Source organism: Heteronotia binoei, chromosome 20, assembly GCF_032191835.1.
Source record: "Heteronotia binoei isolate CCM8104 ecotype False Entrance Well chromosome 20, APGP_CSIRO_Hbin_v1, whole genome shotgun sequence".
NCBI classification, from domain to species: Eukaryota; Metazoa; Chordata; class Lepidosauria; order Squamata; family Gekkonidae; genus Heteronotia; species Heteronotia binoei.
This window is the reverse complement of record NC_083242.1, coordinates 37,464,168-37,485,908: the sequence shown is the minus strand read 5'-3', so window position 1 is coordinate 37,485,908 and position 21,741 is coordinate 37,464,168. Positions and strand designations below refer to the sequence as shown.

Here is a 21,741-nt window from a genome sequence, read left to right as displayed (position 1 = left end):
GAGGAAGCCTGTTCCACTGAGGAATCCCTCTAACGGTCAGGAAGTTCTTCCTAATGTTGAGCCGGAAACTCTTCTGATTTAATTTAAGTTCTTCACAGCTGCCTAAATAGAAGCAATCCGGGCTTAGGTGAAAGGGCTCCTGGTTCTGTACCCACCAGCACCCCTCTTCAGGCTTGGAGGGGCTTTTCTTGCTTTGTAATATCGAGCAGCCCTGCATATGTCACCAGCCCCCGATGACTTTTGACACATCAGCAAACTAAGACAGAAAGAAAAGAGAGAGGAGCACAGGCACTTTCATGTGTGCTGAATAATGCACTTTAAATCCACTCCTAATGAAGCACTTCACTGATCTTTTGCAAGTGGGTTTTGCCATTTCATGTGGCCAAATCCAGCTGCAAAGTGGTCCGAATGTGGATTATTCAGTGTGTGTGAAAGTGCCTCATATTAAAACAGGGGCCCCACAGAATCTTAACAAAAATGTCTTCCAGCAGAAGCATCTGAGGTTTGGGCTTTAAACTATTTCCCATAATAAACTATAGACTGTCTCTGCAAGTAACACTTTCACATGCCCGCTTATCTCTCACACTGAAGCCAGAAAAACATGTAGGCTCTTGCTGAATATGACTAGAAATCCAGCCCTCTGCCTCTCTTCATGACCAGGACCAAAAAGTAATGTATATATGAATACTACAAACATGACTAAATCTGGCAAAGTCAGGGGACATGCAAATGAGAGCCAGTATGGTGTACTGGTGAAGTGTGCAGATTCTTATCTGGGAGAACCAGGCTTAATTTCCCATTCCTTCACACGCACCTTGGGTCAGTTACAAGTTCTCACGGAGCTGTTCCTCTCAAGAGTAGTTTCTGTCAGAGCTCTCTCAGCCCCACCTACCTAACAGGGTGTCTGTTGTGGGGAGAGGCAGCGAAAGGAGATTGTAAGCCACACTCTGAGACTCCTTTGGGTAATAAAGGGCGGGCTATAAATATCATCATCTCCTCCTAGTGTTATTTGCCCAATCAATACAGGCTGAAAATCGGACCTTTCCTTAGGGCAGAATTCCAGTTTCTTCTTTTGTGGACTCAGAACCCTATCCAATGTGAAACAGCTGGGAGCGACCATCCATGGTGTTTGGAAGTGCTGCTGACATATTGGGGTATGTGTGCGTGTGTGTGTCACCCAGCTCTCTTGCTCCTTGAGAGAGAAAGTGGGTGGGTCCCTGGAAGTTCCGAACAGATGGAGAAGGTGATGAGACAAGAGAAGGCGGATAAACCAAAGCTCAATCCAGATAAAACTGAAACGCTCTCAATCAATAAGGAAGCTGTTCAAGGACTTGGGACCCAGTCTGTCTGCTGCAGATGGCACCTCTCTCTCCTGAAGGAGCACATCAATGGTTTGGAGGTGCGCACTGCTGGATCCGGGCTTACAGATGGAGGCTCCACGTTCCTCTGAGGCACACAGTGCCTTTTCTCAGCTTTAGGTGATGGGCATGGTGAGCCCTGCTCTGTTCACACACATCAGGGATAGATCACTGTGACACACTTCATGTGGGGCTGCCTTTGAGAGTGCACAGACATCCCTTGTCAGCAACGCTCCCGCTAACGCCACGTGTTATTAGCGCCTCAGGACTTCACCTAATTTTACCCCAAACAGCATCCTTCTCAGACAAGTCACAACGTGCAAATTTAGGAGTAACCTGATATTTGGTTTACATACTGATTTATGCTTATCTGGTTTCACAAAGAGCGCTGCTTCACCCAGACACAATGAATCACCGTTCTCGTCTGGACTTGAATCACCTTATCTAAACTGAGGAACAAGTGGGAGACTGAGATGGGAAATTTCCATAAGAAGAGCCCTGCTGGATCAGACCAGTAAGGGTCCATCTAGTCCGGCCTCCTGTCTCACATGGTGGCCTCAATCAGTTCCTCTGGAGGGCCAACAACAGGGCAGAGAGGATGAGGCCTTCCCCTGAGAACACCAGAAGAGCCCTGCTGGATCAGACCAGTGAGGGTCCATCCAGTCCAGCCTCCTGTCTCACACAGTGGGCAACCAGTTCCTCTGGAGGGTCAGCAGCGGGGCAGAGAGGCCGAGGCCTTCCCCTGAGAAGAACACCAGAAGAGCCCTGCTGGATCAGACCAGTGAGGGTCCATCTAGTCCAGCCTCCTGTCTCACACAGGGGCCGATCACATTCAAGAGTGACGGGCTTGGTGGAGTTTCAATCAAGTCACAGATCTACACCTGTACAAAGCCGCCGGGGTATGTCTTTCTGGCAATGAATAAATAAAATTAAGCGCACCTTCCCGAAGCAGCAGAATGGAAGCAGGTTTCTTTCCCCCCTTAACAAAAAGACCCTCACCCACTGCCCTGTGTTGGGTTCTTCAACGCAGCAAATGCCAAACAGTGGTGAAAATTCATAGATCTTTCCTTGCTCCTGAAGCACATGGTTCTGAGGTCAGACCACAATCCTAGCAGAGATTCCTGGCAAGGTATAAACTGCAAATTTATCTACCGGCTTACAGGAAGCAAACGGGAATAACGAGACAACAGAGGTACCAGGAACGGGAGCCCATATTTCAAGTCCGGGATGGGAGGCATCGTTAAGTCTTGCGAGCAGACCGGTCAAGCCTCAAAAGAAAAGTATCTGTATGTTTTCGGGCACGATGCAAGGAAAAGGAAACAGCTTCTGACTTCTGAGGCATTTCCCATCAGCTTGAGCAAAAGGAACAGCAACACGAAGACAAACAGGCTACGGATGCACCAACGCTACCACAGTCTTGGAAGGATCCTTTTGACATGCAGTTGCTTGGAATTAACACAGGCTGAAACCGATGCCCCCAACCCCTGTCTGCGTCAGAGGGCTGAAAGTCCAGCTTTCCTGTTCCGAGACACCTTTTCTTGAAACCGCCGCTATTTTTACTTAGGCTCAGAGTGTGTGACTGGCCCAAGGCGGCCCCAGCAAGCTTCCAGGGCAGAGTGGAGATTCGAACCTGGGTCTCCTGGATCCTGGCGCCTGAACCACTCCTTGTCTGTGACAGGCTAAAGGACAGGTGGCTTGGAGGTCAGTTTGTAACAATTCTTCCTACCTTGTGTGAAAGGCCAGATCTTCTGGCACCCAAGACCCCCCCCCCCCCCCCCGAATCTTCTCAGCTGCCCCCTCCCCCCATGCCAGTACGGGTCTGTGGCCTGTTAGCAACTGGGCCGTGAGTTGTATAATTATTTCATAATATATTACAATGTAGCAGTAGTAATAACAATAATGACATTGGATTTATATCCTACTTTTCACTCTGAATCTCAGTCTCCTTTACCTTCCTCCCCCACAACCCTGTGAGGTAGGAGGGGCTGAGAGAGCTCTCCCAGAAGCTGCCCTTTCAAGGCTGACCCAAGGCCATGCCAGCAGGTGCAAGTGGAGGAGTGGGGAATCAAACCCGGTTCTCCCAGATAAGAGAGCTCTGGCTGACCCAAGGCCATTCCAGCAGCTGCAAGTGGAGGAGTGGGGAATCCAACCTGGTTCTCCCAGATAAGAGAGCTCTGGCTGACCCAAGACCATTCCAGCAACTGCAAGTGGAGGAGTGGGGAATCAAACCCGGTTCTCCCAGATAAGAGAGCTCTGGCTGACCCAAGGCCATTCCAGCAGCTGCAAGTGGAGGAGTGGGGAATCAAACCTGGTTCTCCCAGATAAGAGAGCTCTGGCTGACCCAAGGCCATTCCAGCAGCTGCAAGTGGAGGAGTGGGGAATCAAACCTGGTTCTCCCAGATAAGAGAGCTATGGCTGACCCAAGACCATTCCAGCAGGTGCAAGTGGAGGAGTGGGGAATCCAACCTGGTTCTCCCAGATAAGAGAGCTCTGGCTGACCCAAGGCCATTCCAGCAGCTGAAAGTGGAGGAGTGGGGAATCCAACCCGGTTCTCCCAGATAAGAGAGCTATGGCTGACCCAAGGCCATTCCAGCAGCTGCAAGTGGAGGAGTGGAGAATCAAACCTAGTTCTCCCAGATAAGAGAGCTATGGCTGACCCAAGGCCACTCCAGCAGGTGCAAGTGGAGGAGTGGGGAATCCAACCCGGTTCTCCCAGATAAGAGAGCTCTGGCTGACCCAAGGCCATTCCAGCAGCTGCAAGTGGAGGAGTGGGGAATCAAACCTGGTTCTCCCAGATAAGAGAGCTCTGGCTGACCCAAGGCCATTCCAGCAGCTGAAAGTGGAGGAGTGGGGAATCCAACCTGGTTCTCCCAGATAAGAGAGCTCTGGCTGACCCAAGGCCATTCCAGCAGGTCCAAGCGGAGGAGGGGGGGAATCCAACCCGGTTCTCCCAGATAAGAGAGCTCTGGCTGACCCAAGGCCATTCCAGCAGCTGCAAGTGGAGGAGTGGAGAATCAAACCTAGTTCTCCCAGATAAGAGAGCTATGGCTGACCCAAGGCCACTCCAGCAGCTGCAAGTGGAGGAGTGGAGAATCAAACCTGGTTCTCCCAGATAAGAGAGCTATAGCTGACCCAAGGCCATTCCAGCAGCTACAAGTGGAGGAGTGGGGAATCAAACCCGGTTCTCCCAGATAAGAGTCTGCACACTTCACCACCACACCAGACTAATAGAAATAAAGTGCACAATTGTATCATCCTGAAACCATTGCTCAGCGCCCCCACCCCCACCCCGGTCCATGGAAAAATTGTCTTCCATAAAACCGGTCCCTCGTACCAAAAAGGTTGGGACTGCTGCCCTATGCCGTATAGGGAACGGTTTTTGAATGCCACCCCCAGCAACGGTTTCCAAAACATTGAGGGACGTTCACCGTGCAACAGTTTTTAAAGAATGCCTACAAGCCATCGATTCCCGCCTTCAGACACCTCTGAATGATTTTGCTGACTGAAACACGCCAGCTATGCTTTACAAAGCCAGGAGCATGGGGCGTAGTAGGCAAAAGTGTTGCCTCCTTCCTACTATTTTGAAGCTGTACATGAAACAAACGCTTACACTTTGTTAATCAGCCCTTGCGTGTTTTCAAAGCCAGAAGGGGAACATCGTTAATCATCGACCTAACAGCCTCCACCCGTCTTCAGTTCTTTGAAGCTGAGAAATGCAAATACTCAGTGGTTTGGGGGGGGGGGGGGATAATATTTAGAAACCTGATGAATCACAGATTATTTTACAAAACAGGATTGCAGCAGAACTGGGATAACCCTCTCCCCTGCCCCTGGGGCTTGCAAAACTCAGAGGTGAGTTGTTACTTACTCCCGGGGTCATTCTGAAGGAAATTTAAAAAGGTCGAGGTAGTCCCCAGACTACCCCTGGAAGGTCAGATGCTGAAGCTGAAGCTCAAATCCTTTGGCCACCAAATGAGAAGGGAGCACTCTCTGGAGAAGATCCTGATGCTGGGAAAGACAGAAGGCAAAAGAAGAAGGGGACGGCAAAGGATGAGATGGCTGGACAGTGTTACTGATGTAACACTGGCTGGACAATGTAACACTGGCTGGACAGTGTTACTTCCAGGGAACAGTCTGCCTGCTCCAGAACCACTAATTTTGGAAGGGGTATTAAAGACCTGAGTCAGATCGAGGTGACGAGAGAGGAGGTCCTACAACTGATAGACGAATTAAAAACTAATACATCACCAGGTCCGGATGGCATACATCCAAGAGTTCTGAAAGAACTCAAAGTTGAACTTGTGGATCTCCTGACAAAAATCTGTAATCTTTCATTGAAATCTGCCTCCGTTCCTGAGGACTGGAAGGTAGCAAATGTCACCCCCATCTTTAAAAAGGGGTCCAGAGGAGATCCGGGAAATTACAGGCCAGTCAGTCTGACTTCAATACCGGGAAAGTTGGTAGAAACCATTATCAAGGACAGAATGAGTAGGCACATTGATGAACACGGGTTATTGAGGAAGACTCAGCATGGGTTGTGTAAAGGAAGATCTTGCCTCACTAACCTGTTACAGTTCTTTGAGGGGGTGAACAAGCATGTGGACAAAGGGGACCCAATAGATGTTGTTTACCTTGACTTCCAGAAAGCTTTTGATAAAGTTCCTCATCAAAGGCTCCTTAGTAAGCTCGAGGGTCATGAAGTAAAAGGACAGGTCCTCTTGTGGATCAAAAACTGGCTGAGTAATAGGAAGCAGAGAGTGAGTATAAATGGGCAGTCTTCGCAGTGGAGGACGGTAAGCAGTGGAGTGCCGCAGGGCTCGGTACTGGGTCCCATGCTCTTTAACTTGTTCATAAATGATTCAGAGTTGGGGGTGAGCAGTGAAGTGGCCAAGTTTGCAGATGACACTAAATTGTTCAGGGTGGTGAGAACCAGAGAGAATTGTGAGGAACTCCAAAGGGATCTGTTGAGGCTGGGTGAGTGGGCGTCAACGTGGCAGATGCGGTTCAATGTGGCCAAGTGCAAAGTAATGCACATTGGGGCCAAGAATCCCAGCTACCAATACAAGTTGATGGGGTGTGAACTGGCAGAGACTGACCAAGAGAGAGATCTCGGGGTCGTGGTAGATAACTCACTGAAAATGTCAAGACAGTGTGCGTTTGCAATAAAAAAGGCCAACGCCATGCTGGGAATTATTAGGAAGGGAATTGAAAACAAATCAGTCAATATCATAATGCCCCTGTATAAATCGATGGTGTGGTCTCATTTGGAATACTGTGTACAATTCTGGTCACCGCACCTCAAAAAGGATATTATAGCATTGGAGAAAGTCCAGAAAAGGGCAACTAGAATGATTAAAGGTTTGGAACACTTCCCCTATGAGGAAAGGTTAAAACGCTTGGGGCTCTTTAGCTTGGAGAAACGTCAACTGCAGGGTGACATGATAGAGGTTTACAAGATTATGCATGGGATGGAGAAAGCAGAGAAAGAAGTCCTTTTCTCCCTTTCTCACATTACAAGAACTCATGGGCATTCAATGAAATTGCTGAGCAGTCAGGTTAAAATGGATAAAAGGAAGTACTTCTTCACCCAAAGGCTGATTAACATGTGGAATTCACTGCCACGGGTGGTGGCGGCTATAAACATAGGCAGCTTTAAGAGAGAATTGGATAAAAATATGGAGCAGAGGTCCATCAGTGGCTATTAGCGACAGTATATATATATGTGTGTATGTGCGTGTGTGAGAAAATATATATATATATATATATATATATATGTATGTATGTGTGTGTGTATATATATATATACACACACACACACACACACACACATATATTGGCCACTGTGTGACACAGAGTGTTGGACTGGATGGGCCACTGGCCTGATCCAACATGGCTTCTTTTCTTATGTTCTTAACAAACACAAATTTGAGCAGACTTTGGAGGATGGTGGAAGACAGGAGGGCCTGGCGTCTCTTTGTCCATGGGGTCGCAAAGAGTCGGACTCGACTGTGCGACTGAACAACTCTGTCTGACTCTGGGGTGACGTCTAATCACGATGTTTTCAGGGCAGACTTTTAAAAGGGTGGTTTGCCATTGCCTTCCCCAGTCATCTACACTTTCCCCCCAGCAAGCTGGGAATTCCTTTTACCGACCTCGGAAGGATGGAAGGCCGAGTCAACCTTGAGCCGGCTACCTGAACCCAGCTTCCGCTGGGATCGAACTCAGGTCATGAGCAGAGCTTAGGAATGCAGTGCTGCAGCTCTACCACTCTGTGCCATGGGTCTCTTGAAGAAAATTTACCTACTACCAAAAGGACCTCCTTTTCGGTGCCAGGCTGAAACGCACTTTCCCCCCCCCTTTTTTTTTTGACCCAGGCTTTAAATTAGGGGTTTTATCAGTTTTTTAAATGGTCAACTGTTTTATAGATAAATTCTACTGTACTCATGTCCAATGGCTAGTCTTTAAATGGGCTTGAATTTCTTCATACTTTGTTAATCGTAAGCTGCCTGGAACAGGACTTGGGAAAGGTGGCCTAAAAATAATCTAAATAAATAAAATGCAAGCTGATTTTGTATGCCTATTTACTAAGAAGAAGTCCCACTGGGTTGAACTGGGCTTATTCTCATGCAACAGTGAAAACCGCTTCAGTGAAGTGTGTGTTTGGGGAGAGACTCCTCCCTAAAAGATCAATCTACAGGCATTCACTCGCAAAAGCCATGGGCTCGTAATCTAGGGCCCTGGAACTGGCCCTAAAATTCCTGCTTAATAAATAGAGCCCCCCTGGCCTCTGCAAACATTGCCATCTTTCAGAACTAGAAACTTAAGGACAGGCAATTAGACCTTCTAACTTCATCCTAATAGCCTGTTAAATCTCATGCCCACATAAAAAATGTTGAGACCCGTCACTAGCAGTGTCTGGGAGGGCAGCGGGGGGTGGGGGTGGGATCTCTCGCATTCTCCAGTCGTTTGCAAACACCGGCTTGGGCCTCACTCGTTCACCCTGGCAGCACAAGAATTCTGCGACGTGAGTGCATAGTGCACCCTTTCTTAGATCCTCAGGGTTCATCTTGATGCTGTGGAGAATGGGTCTATTCCAGCTGGCGTTCTGATGTCGCTTTTAACAGAGTGGTTGCATGGTGCAGAGTGGTAAAGCTGCAGTACTGCAGACCAAACTCTGCTCGCAACCTGAGTTTGATCCTGGGTTCAGGTAGCCGGCTCCAGGTTGACTCCACCTTCCATCCTTCCAAGATCAGTAAAATGAGTCCCCAGCTTGCTGGGGGGAAAGTGCAGATGACCAGGGAAGGCAATGGCAAACCACCCCGTAAAAAATCTGCCATGAAAACATCGTGATGTGACGTCAGCCCAGAGTTGGAAACGACTGGTGCTTAGAGAGGGGACTACCTTTTTTTAACCTTTTCTGCACCTTTTACTTGAGAGTCTGCTGGGAAGATCCAGATAGCAACGAACAGGGCTACTTTTCAGCACAATGAACCATCTAGAAGGACTGCTTTCTCCCACATATTCCTGGCCTCAGATTCTCATTGGAGGCCCTGCTGGTGGAGGCAGCTGAGGTTAGGAGCAGGGCCTTTTCAGGTGTGGCCCTCCAACCTCGAAAAACCTTCCTCCTGGAAGTGCTGCATTTCTGGCACAGGGTGAAAACGGAACTTATTTTGCCAGGCTTTTAGGAGACACTTTTTATTCCCTTACCTCTGATGCTGTTCTCTTGCTGCTTCTTTATTTCAATGGTGATTCTTTATTGAGTGTAATGTTATGGCGGTGTATTTTTTAAATACTGTTTTTCTTGCTAGCACTGACTTAGATTTCCAATTCATCAACTCCATTGATTTTGTTGTTTCTGATGTTTATCGTAAACTGCTCTGGGAACCAAACGAGCTTAAAGGTAAGAGAGCTGTGGCTGACCCAAGGCCATTCCAGCAGGTGCAAGTGGAGGAGTGGGGAATCAAACCCGGTTCTCCCAGATAAGAGAGCTGTGGCTGACCCAAGGCCATTCCAGCAGGTGCAAGTGAAGGAGTGGGGAATCAAACCCGGTTATCCCAGATAAGAGAGCTGTGGCTGACCCAAGGCCATTCCAGCAGCTGCAAGTGGAGTAGTGGGGAATCAAACCCGGTTCTCCCAGATAAGAGAGCTCTGGCTGACCCAAGGCCATTCCAGCAGCTGCAAGTGGAGTAGTGGGGAATCAAACCCGGTTCTCCCAGATAAGAGAGCTCTGGCTGACCCAAGGCCATTCCAGCAGATGCAAGTGGAGGAGTGGGGAATCAAACCCGGTTCTCCCAGATAAGAGGCCTGTGGCTGACCTAAGGCCATTCCAGCAGGTGCAAGTGGAGGAGTGGGGAATCCAACCCGTTTCTCCCAGATAAGAGAGCTGTGGCTGACCCAAGGCCATTCTAGCAGGTGCAAGTGGAGGAGTGGGGAATCAAACCCGGTTCTCCTAGATAAGAGAGCTGTGGCTGACCCAAGGCCATTCCAGCAGATGCAAGTGGAGGAGTGGGGAATCAAACCCGGTTCTCCCAGATAAGAGAGCTGTGGCTGACCCAAGGCCATTCCAGCAGATGCAAGTGGAGGAGTGGGGAATCAAACCCGGTTCTCCCAGATAAGAGAGCTGTGGCTGACCCAAGGCCATTCCAGCAGGTGCAAGTGGAGGAGTGGGGAATCCAACCCGTTTCTCCCAGATAAGAGAGCTCTGGCTGACCCAAGGCCATTCCAGCAGCTGCAAGTGGAGGAGTGGGGACTCCAACCTGGTTCTCCCAGATAAGAGAGCTCTGGCTGACCCAAGGCCATTCCAGCAGCTGCAAGTGGAGGAGTGGGGAATCCAACCCGTTTCTCCCAGATAAGAGAGCTGTGGCTGACCCAAGGCCATTCCAGCAGGTGCAAGTGGAGGAGTGGGGAATCAAACCCGGTTCTCCCACATAAGAGAGCTGTGGCTGACCCAAGGCCATTCCAGCAGGTGCAAGTGGAGGAGTGGGGAATCCAACCCGGTTCTCCCAGATAAGAGAGCTGTGGCTGACCCAAGGCCATTCCAGCAGGTGCAAGTGGAGGAGTGGGGAATCAAACCCGGTTCTCCCAGATAAGAGAGCTGTGGCTGACCCAAGGCCATTCCAGCAGGTGCAAGTGGAGGAGTGGGGAATCCAACCCGTTTCTCCCAGATAAGAGAGCTGTGGCTGACCCAAGGCCATTCCAGCAGGTGCAAGTGGAGGAGTGGGGAATCAAACCCGGTTCTCCCAGATAAGAGAGCTCTGGCTGACCCAAGGCCATTCCAGCAGGTGCAAGTGGAGGAGTGGGGAATCAAACCCGGTTCTCCCAGATAAGAGAGCTGTGGCTGACCCAAGGCCATTCTAGCAGGTGCAAGTGGAGGAGTGGGGAATCCAACCGGGTTCTCCCAGATAAGAGAGCTGTGGCTGACCCAAGGCCATTCTAGCAGGTGCAAGTGGAGGAGTGGGGTATCAAACCCATTTCTCCCAGATAAGAGAGCTATGGCTGACCCAAGGCCATTCCAGCAGCTGCAAGTGGAGGAGTGGGGAATCAAACCTGGTTCTCCCAGATAAGAGAGCTACGGCTGACCCAAGGCCATTCCAGCAGCTGCAAGTGGAGGAGTGGGGAATCAAACCCGGTTCTCCCAGATAAGAGAGCTATGGCTGACCCAAGGCCATTCCAGCAGCTGCAAGTGGAGGAGTGGGGAATCAAACCTCGTTCTCCCAGATAAGAGAGCTATGGCTGACCCAAGGCCATTCCAGCAGGTGCAAGTGGAGGAGTGGGGAATCAAACCCGGTTCTCCCAGATAAGAGAGCTCTGGCTGACCCAAGGCCATTCTAGCAGCTGCAGGTGGAGGAGTGGGGAATCAAACCCGGTTCTCCCAGATAAGAGAGCTCTGGCTGACCCAAGGCCATTCCAGCAGCTGTAAGTGGAGGAGTGGGGAATCAAACCCGGTTCTCCCAGATAAGAGAGCTCTGGCTGACCCAAGGCCATTCCAGCAGCTGCAAGTGGAGGAGTGGGGAATCCAACTCGGATCTCCCAGATAAGAGAGCTCTGGCTGATCCAAGGCCATTCCAGCAGCTGCAAGTGGAGGAGTGGGGAATCCAACCCGGTTCTCCCAGATAAGAGAGCTCTGGCTGACCCAAGGCCATTCCAGCAGCTGCAAGTGGAGGAGTGGAGAATCAAACCCGGTTCTCCCAGATAAGAGAGCTCTGGCTGACCCAAGGCCCTTCCAGCAGGTGCAAGTGGAGGAGTGGGGAATCAAACCCGTTTCTCCCAGATAAGAGAGCTCTGTCTGACCCAAGGCCATTCCAGCAGCTGCAAGTGGCGGAGGGGGGAATCAAACCCGGTTCTCCCAGATAAGAGAGCTACGGCTGACCCAAGGCCATTCCAGCAGGTGCAAGTGGAGGAGGGGGGAATCAAACCCGGTTCTCCCAGATAAGAGAGCTCTGGCTGACCCAAAGCCATTCCAGCAGCTGCAAGTGGAGTTGTGGGGAATCAAACCCGGTTCTCCCAGATAAGAGAGCTGTGGCTGACCCAAAGCCATTCCAGCAGCTGCAAGTGGAGGAGGGGGGAATCAAACCCGGTTCTCCCAGATAAGAGAGCTCTGGCTGACCCAAAGCCATTCCAGCAGCTGCAAGTGGAGAAGTGGGGAATCCAACCCGGTTCTCCCAGATAAGACTCCGCACACTTCACCACGACACCAACACTGGCTCTCCTTTTCAAGTGTGAAGGGGGGGGGGCACATCTCTCTTCCTGTTTCCCTGGCGAACCCCTGCTAGACGAAGTAGAGAAAGACTGGGGTGGGTACACTTCAGATGTTCAGATGTCCTCTGTACTGGATGATCAGGGGCCTGGAGGTCAAGCCCTGTGAGGGAAGGCTGAGGGACCTGGGAATGTTCAGTCCACTTAAAGGACAGGATTGCTCTTTTGAAGTGGTTGAAGGGCTGTCCCTTAGAGGAAGGCAGGGACTTCTTCCTGTCGGCAGCAGAGAGGACTTGCAACGATGGGCTTAAATTAAGGACAGGAAGGTACCAGCCGGATATTAGGAAAATTTTTTTTACAACAAGAGTTATTCAACAGTGCAATGAGCTCCCTAGTGAGATGGCGAGCCCCCCCTCCCTGGCAGTCTGCGAGCAGCAGCTGGACAAGCACTCAGAGATGGTCTAGGCTGATCCTGCACTGAGCAGGTGGGTTAGACTGGATGGCCCCCGGGGCCCCTTCCATCTCTGGGATTCTAAGATTTTCAGGGCATTTCCTTTCAAGAGTCAAAGCTCTCGCCGTCAAATACGAGTCATCCCATCTGACAAAGGGAGTTTTGACTATTGGAACCTTATGCCTCGAAACATCTTCCGAGTCCAGTTGGGCAACCAAGTTTTATTCAAAGTATAAGCTTTCGTGTGCTTTTTCAGATACAGTGAAATGGACGTTACCGAGTTACCAGTCCATACATACAGGAGGAAAGATGTATGGACCAGTGAGTTCCATTTCAACGTGTCTGAAAAAGCACAGGAAAACTTAGAATCAGTGTTCCCTCTCAGCTGAGTGAGTGTGAGCCAGCTCACAGATTTTTGTCTTAGCTCAGGAAGGAGGACCCCGGAGCACACGAATTGATGCAGTCGCTCACAACTTTAATGCCAGTAGCTCACAAAGTAGGATTTTTGCTCATAAGACTCTGTAGCTTCGAGGGAACATTGCTCAGAATACAACTTTGTTGGTCTTAAAGGTGCCCAACTGGACTCGAATTCTGTTCCGCTTCAGACCAACACAGCAACCTACCTGAATCTATCTTGAAAATCTTGTCTCTCATGTTGTGGAGAAACGCCATTTTAGGCAGTGGTGGTGCTTCATTTGGCAGGGGTCAGTAAATCCCTCAGCAGGCTTTGTAGCCTTCCCCTCACTCCCCCCTCCCTTCCAGAGCCAAACCAACAACGCTAGGGGGAAAATCTCCTAGAGAGGCAGGAAGTGCCGTTGTTCCTTGCATGTGTTAGGCAGGAAGAGAAGCCAGATTTGAACTGGGGCTCGAGCGAGCATGTGGTGAGCAATGGAGGCTCCTGCCTGGGAGGCCCCCAGGCAGGCTGACTAAGTAAGTAATTCACAAGACAGGGCAAGTTTAGATCAGGGCCAGCAGGACGCGTTTATAACACATTTTGTTTGTCAGGCTGTTTGCTGTGCTGTGCTGTGCTAATTTTGTAGATGCAACTGTTTTTGTTTTGTTTTTCTTTTCCTATCTGTTTCTCTTTTTAAATAAATATATTTTTACTGTTTAAATGCTGGCAGTCAATCTCTGTACCACATAGATCCCCAGACCGCTTTAGACCACGCTGTGTTGAGAAGGGGGCCCCGGGGAAGGGGGAAGGCATGCAGTTGGATAAGGTGCCAATCCTCCAGGGGTGCCCCAAAGAAGCGCTGAGGTCTCTGTGAAACCCAAGTGCAGGGTGGCAGAGGACCTTGAGGCCTGGCCTCACAGCTGGAGAGGAGGATTGGGAGTCCTGTTCCTCTCAATCTGAACCCCTAGACTGAGCAGGTGGTGGCAGCGCGCCCAAGGGGCAGGAGGAGAAATAGCTCCCTCCAGGAGTTGGTGACTCAATAGGGAGCTGACGGGACCGGGTCTGAAGGCAGAATCGGGCCGGTTCCGCCACACATGTGCTCCTGGAATTGTGTCTAGCCGTTCTACTGAAGAATAACACAACTCCCCTCTGAAAACTGTTTCACGGGCAAGGCAGGGACATTTGGAGTTCTGCTGTTCGCAAAACACAACAGCAAATGTTGAAGGCCCGAGCATCGGGTGATCAAACGCCAGCAACCCGCAGAGGCAACCTCTGGAGAAAGTCCAAAGCGAACGGCCCCTCCTCCTCTACGGTGGGCTTGGGGAGGGGGGTCAAAAGCCCCCCTACCTGGAGCCAGGGTCTGTCTGCTTCTCTCCGCATTCTCCTCAGACTGATCAATAACTGCCAGCTGCCACAAGCCCAGCACGCACGCACACACACACCCCCTTGGCTACAAAAAACCCAAACCCTTTTAACAAGTTAATCATTGTCCAGCTCTTTTAGTTAATGCACAGATAATTAAGAAGGGGGCTGTTTAGCACTGCAGAATTCATTAAGACGCCTCCGGCAATCTAGCGGTGGGGAGCCAGCTGAGGAAACCAAGACGGGTTTCACCACACGCCCAAAGGCAAGAACCTTTAATACGGATTTATATTCCCCTCATTTTCACCACATGGCTTATTTGGAAATCTGGAGGTTGGGCACTGAAGCCTGACTTTTATGAGCACTTATCCGACGGAGAGATGCCTTTTTTTACAACTTCTGTGGAAGCCTGCGTGTTACCCTGAGATTGCTTCTGCTGAAGCAGGAACGCTCTGGTAATAATAATGGGCTGGTGAATTTCCTTAAAAGGTGCTGGGTGAAGGGAAGACTGACAATTGAAGGGATCCACCTGTTGCCCTTTGGATCCAGTCCCTGCCCTTTGACAGAAGCCCCACCTCTCCATCCTTGTTTTACAGTCATCTCCTGCATTTTTTTAATCCTTCCATTTCTTAAGACGAGCTCCATCTGCCTCTTCATAGAATCCTAGAGTCGGAAGGGATCCCCGGGGTCATTTAGTCTAACCCCCTGCACAATGCAGGAAACCCACAAACACCTACCCCCAAATACACAGGATCCTTATTGCTGTCAGATGGCCATCTAGCATCTCTTTAAAAACCTCCAAGGAAGGAGAGCCCACCACCTCCCGAGGAGGAAGCCTGTTCCACTGAGGAACCGCTCTAAACTCACAAACGCCTCCCCCTAAATTCACAGGATCCTCATTGCTGTCAGATGGCCATCCAGCCTCTGTTTAAAAACCTCCAAGGAAGGAGAGCCCACCACTTCCCAAGGAGGAAGCCTGTTCCACTGAGGAACCACTCTAAACTCACAAACCCCTCCCCCTAAATTCACAGGATCCTCATTGCTGTCAGATGGCCATCTAGCCTCTGTTGAAAAACCTCCAAGGAAGGAGAGCCCACCACCTCCCGAGGAGGAAGCCTGTTCCACTGAGGAACCGCTCTAAACTCACAAACCCCTCCCCCTAAATTCACAGGATCCTCATTGCTATCAGATGGCCATCTAGCATCTGTTTAAAAACCTCCAAGGAAGGAGAGCCCACCACCTCCCGAGGAGAAAGCCTGTTCCACTGAGGAACTGCTCTAACGGTCAGGAAGTTCTTCCTAATGTTGAGCCATAAACTCTTTTGATTTAATTTCAACACATTGGTTCTGGTCCTACCTTCCGGGGCCACAGAAAACAATTCCACACCATCCTCTAGATGACAGCCCTTCAAATCCTTGAAGATGGTGATCCTATCATCTCTCAGCCGCCTCCTCTCCAGGCTAAACATGCCCAGCTCCTTCAACCTTTCCTCATAGGGGTCTCCAGACCCCTCACCATCTTCGTAGCCCTCCTATGGATCCATTCCAGCTTGTCCTTTTGTTCCAGGTTCCCACAGAGGACAACAGTGGCCGGTAAGTGTTAAACAAGGGTTATTTATTCCCACTCTGTGGACCCCTCTGACAACCTCCGCAGGTCTCTGGAACAGCTCATCTCTTCAGCCAAGAAACACGGGGGTGTCCGTGGGCGGGCCTAGTGCCTGGGGAGGCCTTTCTTCTTGCGGGCCCCTGCCGTCAAAAGAGATTTACTCTCATGTAATGAGCACGCTCTTGGCACCACGCTTCACACCACAGCTGTCGCCCGTGAAACATCGTGCTGTGCTCAGAGTTAGAAGGGCTTACTCAGAGAACCAGCTGAACAGGGGCTGGCTGCTTTGGATGGGGAAAGCTCAAAGATGGGCTCTGAATAAGTGCACCGTAATGCTTCCCTGTGGGCCTGGCACCCTGCTTCCTAGCCAAGGGGCTGATGCTCCAAGTCTGGGGAAAGAGTAACACTTGCCGCTGATATAACTGATGTGAAACCAGACAGCTCACGTGTATGAGGAAGGTATATAACTTAGAACATAACTTAGAACTTCTGTGAGAGCTTTAACTAATACATACCTTGAAAACAAACACCGATTTTGCACTCACCCTATGCCGCTCTTATATTCATCTTTTCAGCGCAGCGTCCTTCCGATTTCCCTCTATCTGCCCAAGGGCTGCTGCAAAGATCGGCATTTTAAGTCCAGCAAACAGAAACTGGTTTTTAGCGGTTTCTGTTTGCTGCGCTGAAAATGCTGATCTTTGCTGCAGCCCCAGGGCAGATAGAGGGAAATCGGAAGGACGCCACACTGAGAAGACGAACGTGAGAGCGGCATCGGGTGAGCGCGAAATCGGTCAGAGTTTTAAACCACAGTATTTTGCACATATTAATTTAGAATGATCTTACAGTCCGTTTGACAATATACAACGTTTTATCTTCGTTTGTAGGACTTCCTGAAGTCCAGCGCAGATGTGACTGCAGTTCCCAAACTGGTGCGGCCGCAACTGGACCACTGCTTCTGTCACTGGAATGTTGAGGTATGAAAGCAAAAACGATTCCACCCCCCCATCCCGCAAATCCTAAATACAAATTAATTAAATATCCAGAAAATGCCAGGAAGGGACCAAGGACGTAATTTACACCACTGTCTACAGCTGGGGTTCTCCAACATGGCGTTCAGGGGCACCATGGGAGGGATGGTGGCTCAGTGGTAGAGCATCTGCTTGGGAAGCAGAAGGTCCCAGGTTCAATCCCCGGCATCTCCAAAAAAAGGGTCCAGGCAAATAGGTGTGAATAACCTCAGCTTGAGACCCTGGAGAGCAGGGGAGGGATGGTGGCTCAGTGGTAGAGCATCTGCTTGGGAAGCAGAAGGTCCCAGGTTCAATCCCCGGCATCTCCAAAAAAGGGTCCAGGCAAATAGGTGTGAAAAACCTCAGCTTGAGACCCTGGAGAGCAGGGGAGGGACGGTGGCTCAGTGGTAGAGCATCTGCTTGGGAAGCAGAAGGTCCCAGGTTCAATCCCTGGCATCTCCAACTAAAAAGGGTCCAGGCAAATAGGTGTGAAAAACCTCAGCTTGAGACCCTGGAGATTCGCTGCCAGTCTGAGAAGACAACACTGACTTTGATGGACCGAGGGTCTGATTCAGCATAAGGCAGCTTCATATGTTCATGGAACCAGCTAACCCCTTTTCTGGTCTTTTGTCCAATAGGGATTCTAATCAGCCACTGGAGAAGCTGTGGAGATTTATTTTTAAAAAATGGAACTGTGTCAGCAGCTGCCCCCACAGCACAAGGACCTTCACGGGGTGGCTGAAGGGAAGCTGTGTGTTCTGAAGAAAATATTTTAAAACAGTATGTTAGTTTTAAAAGGCATCCTGTTGGACCTTCTGCCCAATATGTTGAAGAGTCACTATCACAGTTATGCATAACCAGACCCCCTCGACGTTCTGTGGTTGACTCCGCCTCCTGGGGGGCAGCCATTTTGTGGTTGGCTCCGCCTCCCGGGGCAGCCATTTTGTGGTTGCGCCTGTCACCCTGTGTCAAAATGCCAAAGGTACCCGCAGGTTGGGGACCCCCATCTACAAGCACATTCTTCCCGTTTCCACTTCAAGAACCCGAGAGGTGTAACACGCAGGATGCGTCCATGAGGACTTACCTGGGACTTTGTCGACAGATGCAAACACGGAGCGCTGGACGGCTGGGTCGCAGCTGGCACGCCTTGCCTGGTCGTAAAACCGGAACGGCAGGTGCTGTGCTGCAGCGGTCGAGGTGTGTGCAAAACCCATCACTTCACTGGAAGGCTGGACTGGGAGATCCAAGAGAGCTGTATTCAAAGAGATACAGGTCAAGTCTTGCTCAAGCATGAAACGTGTGCTGCCCCCACCCTGCCCTGGCAAGCCCCATCTCTCAGATCTTGGAAGCTCAGCGGGGTTGACTCTGGCAAGGACATGGATGGGAGACCTCCTTGGAATACCAGACTTGGGAGGCAGAGGTAGGCTGCATCAAGCCACTTCTCTGAAAGTCCTCCAGCAGAGGGCACCATGACTTGTAGGCATGAGTGTGTGCATGCGCACACACAGCCAAAATAAAAAAAAAACCCAAAAAAGAGAGAGAAAACATGGGCTGCCCCACCCTGACGAAACCCCTCCTTGCTTCAGTGTTTGGCCCTGAAGAGCCAACGGCCTGCTCTTCTGTCTTTCCTCAGAGGGTCTTCCGCATCACAGGTCTCACTGCCCTTCGACCGCCACAACTTTCTCAAACCACGAAAGCTGAGGTGGATTGTTCCCTCGTGAAAACAGCCCCTGCATGCGTGGAGCAAGATTTGAGACCAGCACAACTTTAAAGACTGACAAGCGTCAGAGAGTCAAAGCTCCCTTTGTCAGGTAACTGAGGAAGGGAGAGAGATCCAGGTGGGCAGGCAGCCATGTTGGTCTGAAGCGGCAGAACAAAGTTAGTCCCGTGGCTCGTTTAAGACCAACCAAGTTACATTCCGGGTCTATAAGCTTTTGTGTGGTGTCTGAAGGCATATGCCTACACACGAAAGTTTATACCCAGAATAAAACTTAGTTGGTCTTAAAAGATGCCACCAGAATCAAACTCTGTTTTTGTTTTAACAATTTATTGATAACATATGGTTACAAAACTTAATTATAAATTTTCAGTACTAACCCATATGATATTTCAATCCCCCCTCCCTCCAACGTTGACTTCCCCGAAGTTATAGATTTAAGTTCAATACTAAAGGTACTACTAACCGATCGAAGTTCAATATATATATTTTTTTCTCATTAGTACAAAAAATTGTCCAATGTCTTTTCACCTTCCACTCTTTCTCCATATATCCTTTAAATTTCTTCCACTCCTTTTTGAATATATCTAAATCATAGTCTCTTTTATCAAACTTTGTTTTTGATGAAGGGAACTTTGATTCTTAAGGTGCCCCTAGGTCTCCAGTCTAGCTGATCTACCCATATGAAATTATTTTGATGCATTAGTTTTCTGTAAATACATCTGTTTCTGGCTGGTTTGTACTGTTGGTCTATGACCGTAACAAATGACCGGCTGATTGGAAGTAAAAGAGGTTTAGAAGCTCCTTTGGTCTGGCAAGATGTTTTGCCTTCCCTTTGCTGTACTAGAAGGGAACTATAAGACCACTCCTTTCTCAGAAAGGCTCTCTACCTGCCTGTTATTGATTTCACTATTTGTATAAATAGGGAGTTGCCCCAAAAGACCAGCACAACCACGTTTAACTTTAAAAGGGGTAAATTCTCTGAGATGAGGAGGCATGTGAAGAGGAAACTGAAAGGAAAGGTAAATACAGTCAAAACCCTTGGGGAAGCTTGGAGGCTATTTAAAACTACAATCTTAGAAGCTCAGATAAACTATATACCACGTTAGGAAAGGTACAAACAGGTATAAGAGAAGGCCTGCCATCTGACAGCAATGCAGATCCTGTGAATTTAGGGGGAGGTGTTTGTGAATTTCCTGCATTGTGCAAGGGGCTGGACTAGATTACCCTGGAGGGTCCCTTCCAAATCTATGATTCTTCTCCTTCTTGAGAGGAGGCGGATGAGAGATTATAGGATCACTATCTTCAAGTACTTGAAGGGCTGTCATATAGAAGATGGTCTGGAATTGTTTTCTGTGGCCGCAGAAGGTAGGACCAGAACCAACGGGTTGAAATTATAGAATCATAGAGTTGGAAGGGATCTCTAAGAACATAAGAGAAGCCATGTTGGATCAGGCCAATGGCCCATCCAGTCCAACACTATGTGTCACACAGTGGCCAAAATATATATATATATATATATACACACACACACACACTGTGGCTAATAACCACTGATGGACCTCTGCTCCATATTTTTATCCAATCCCCTCTTGAAGCTGGCTATGCTTGTAGCCGCCACCACCTCCCGTGGCAGTGAATTCCACATGTTAATCATCCTTTGGGTGAAGAAGTATTTCCTTTTATCCGTTTTAACCTGACTGCTCAGCAATTTCATCAAATGCCCACGAGTTCTTGTATTGTGAGAAAGGGAGAAAAGTACTTCTTTCTGAACTTTCTCCATCCCATGCATTATCTTGTAAACCTCTATCATGTCACCCCGCAGTCGACGTTTCTCCAAGCTAAAGAGCCCCAAGCGTTTCAACCTTTCTTCATAGGGAAAGTGTTCCAGCCCTTTAATCATTCTAGTTGCCCTTTTCTGGACTTTCTCCAATGCTATAATATCCTGCGGCGACCAGAACTGCACACAGTACTCCAAATGAGACCACACCATCGATTTATACAGGGGCATTATGATACTGGCTGATTTGTTTTCAATTCCCTTCCTAATAATTCCCAGCATGGCATTGGCCTTCTTTATTGCAATTGCACACTGTCTTGACATTTTCAGTGAGTTATCTACCACGACCCCAAGATCTCTCTCTTGGTCAGTCTCTGCCAGTTCACACCCCATCAACTTGTATTTGTAGCTGGGATTCTTGGCCCCAATGTGCATTACTTTGCACTTGGCCACACTGAACCTCATCTGCCACGTTGACGCCCACTCACCCAGCCTCAACAGATCCCTTTGGAGTGCCTCACAATCCTCTCTGGTTCTCACCACCCTGAACAATTTAATTTCATCTGCAAACTTGGCCACTTCACTGCTCACTCCCTACTCCAGATCATTAATGAACAAGTTAAAGAGCATGGGACCCAGTAATGAGCCCTGCGGCACCCCACTGCTTACTGTCCTCCACTGCGAAGTGCCCATTTATACTCACTCTCTGCTTCTTATTAATCAGCCAGTTTTAGAGTCATCTCTAGTCCATCCACCTGCACAATGCAGGAAACTCACAAACACTTCCCCCTAAATTCACAGGATCTTCATTGCTGTCAGATGGCCATCTAGCCTCTGTTTCAAAACCTCCAAGGAAGGAGAGCCCACCACCTTCCGAGGAAGCCTGTTCCACTGAGGAACCGCTCTAAAGGTCAGGAAGTTCTTCCTAATGTTGAGTCGGAAACTCTTTTGATTTAATTTAACCCATTGGTTCTGGTCCTACCTTCCAGGACTACAGAAAACAATTCCACGCCATCCTCTCTATGACAGCCCTTCAAGTACTTGAAGATGGTGATCCTATCACCATCCAGTTTGGTGTAGTGGTTAAGTGTGTGGACTCTTATCTTGGAGAACTGGGTTTGATTCTCCACTCCTCCACTTGCACCTGCTGGAATGGCCTTAGGTCAGCCATAGCTCTGGCAGGAGTTGTCCTTGAAAGGGCAGCTGCTGTGAGAGCCCTCTCAGCCCCACCCACCTCACAGGGTGACTGTTGTGGGGGGAGAAGATACAAAAGATTGTAAGCCACTCTGAGTCTCTGCAATTCTTCTTCTTCTTCTTCTTCTTCTCTCAGCCGCCTCCCCTCCAGGCTAAACATCCCCAGCTCCTTCAACCT

General features: G+C 49.4%; 1 protein-coding gene across 1 annotated transcript in view; it reads right to left on the bottom strand.

The window, feature by feature from the left end:
- The window catches only part of CLEC16A (C-type lectin domain containing 16A), a 132,882-nt gene that overhangs the window by 27,294 nt on the left and 83,847 nt on the right, over nucleotides 1-21,741 (bottom strand). Inside the window, exon 21 of the mRNA XM_060260795.1 lies at nucleotides 17,957-18,124. Coding sequence (XP_060116778.1) covers nucleotides 17,957-18,124 — 168 coding nt within the window. The remainder of the gene's footprint in view (nucleotides 1-17,956; nucleotides 18,125-21,741) is intronic.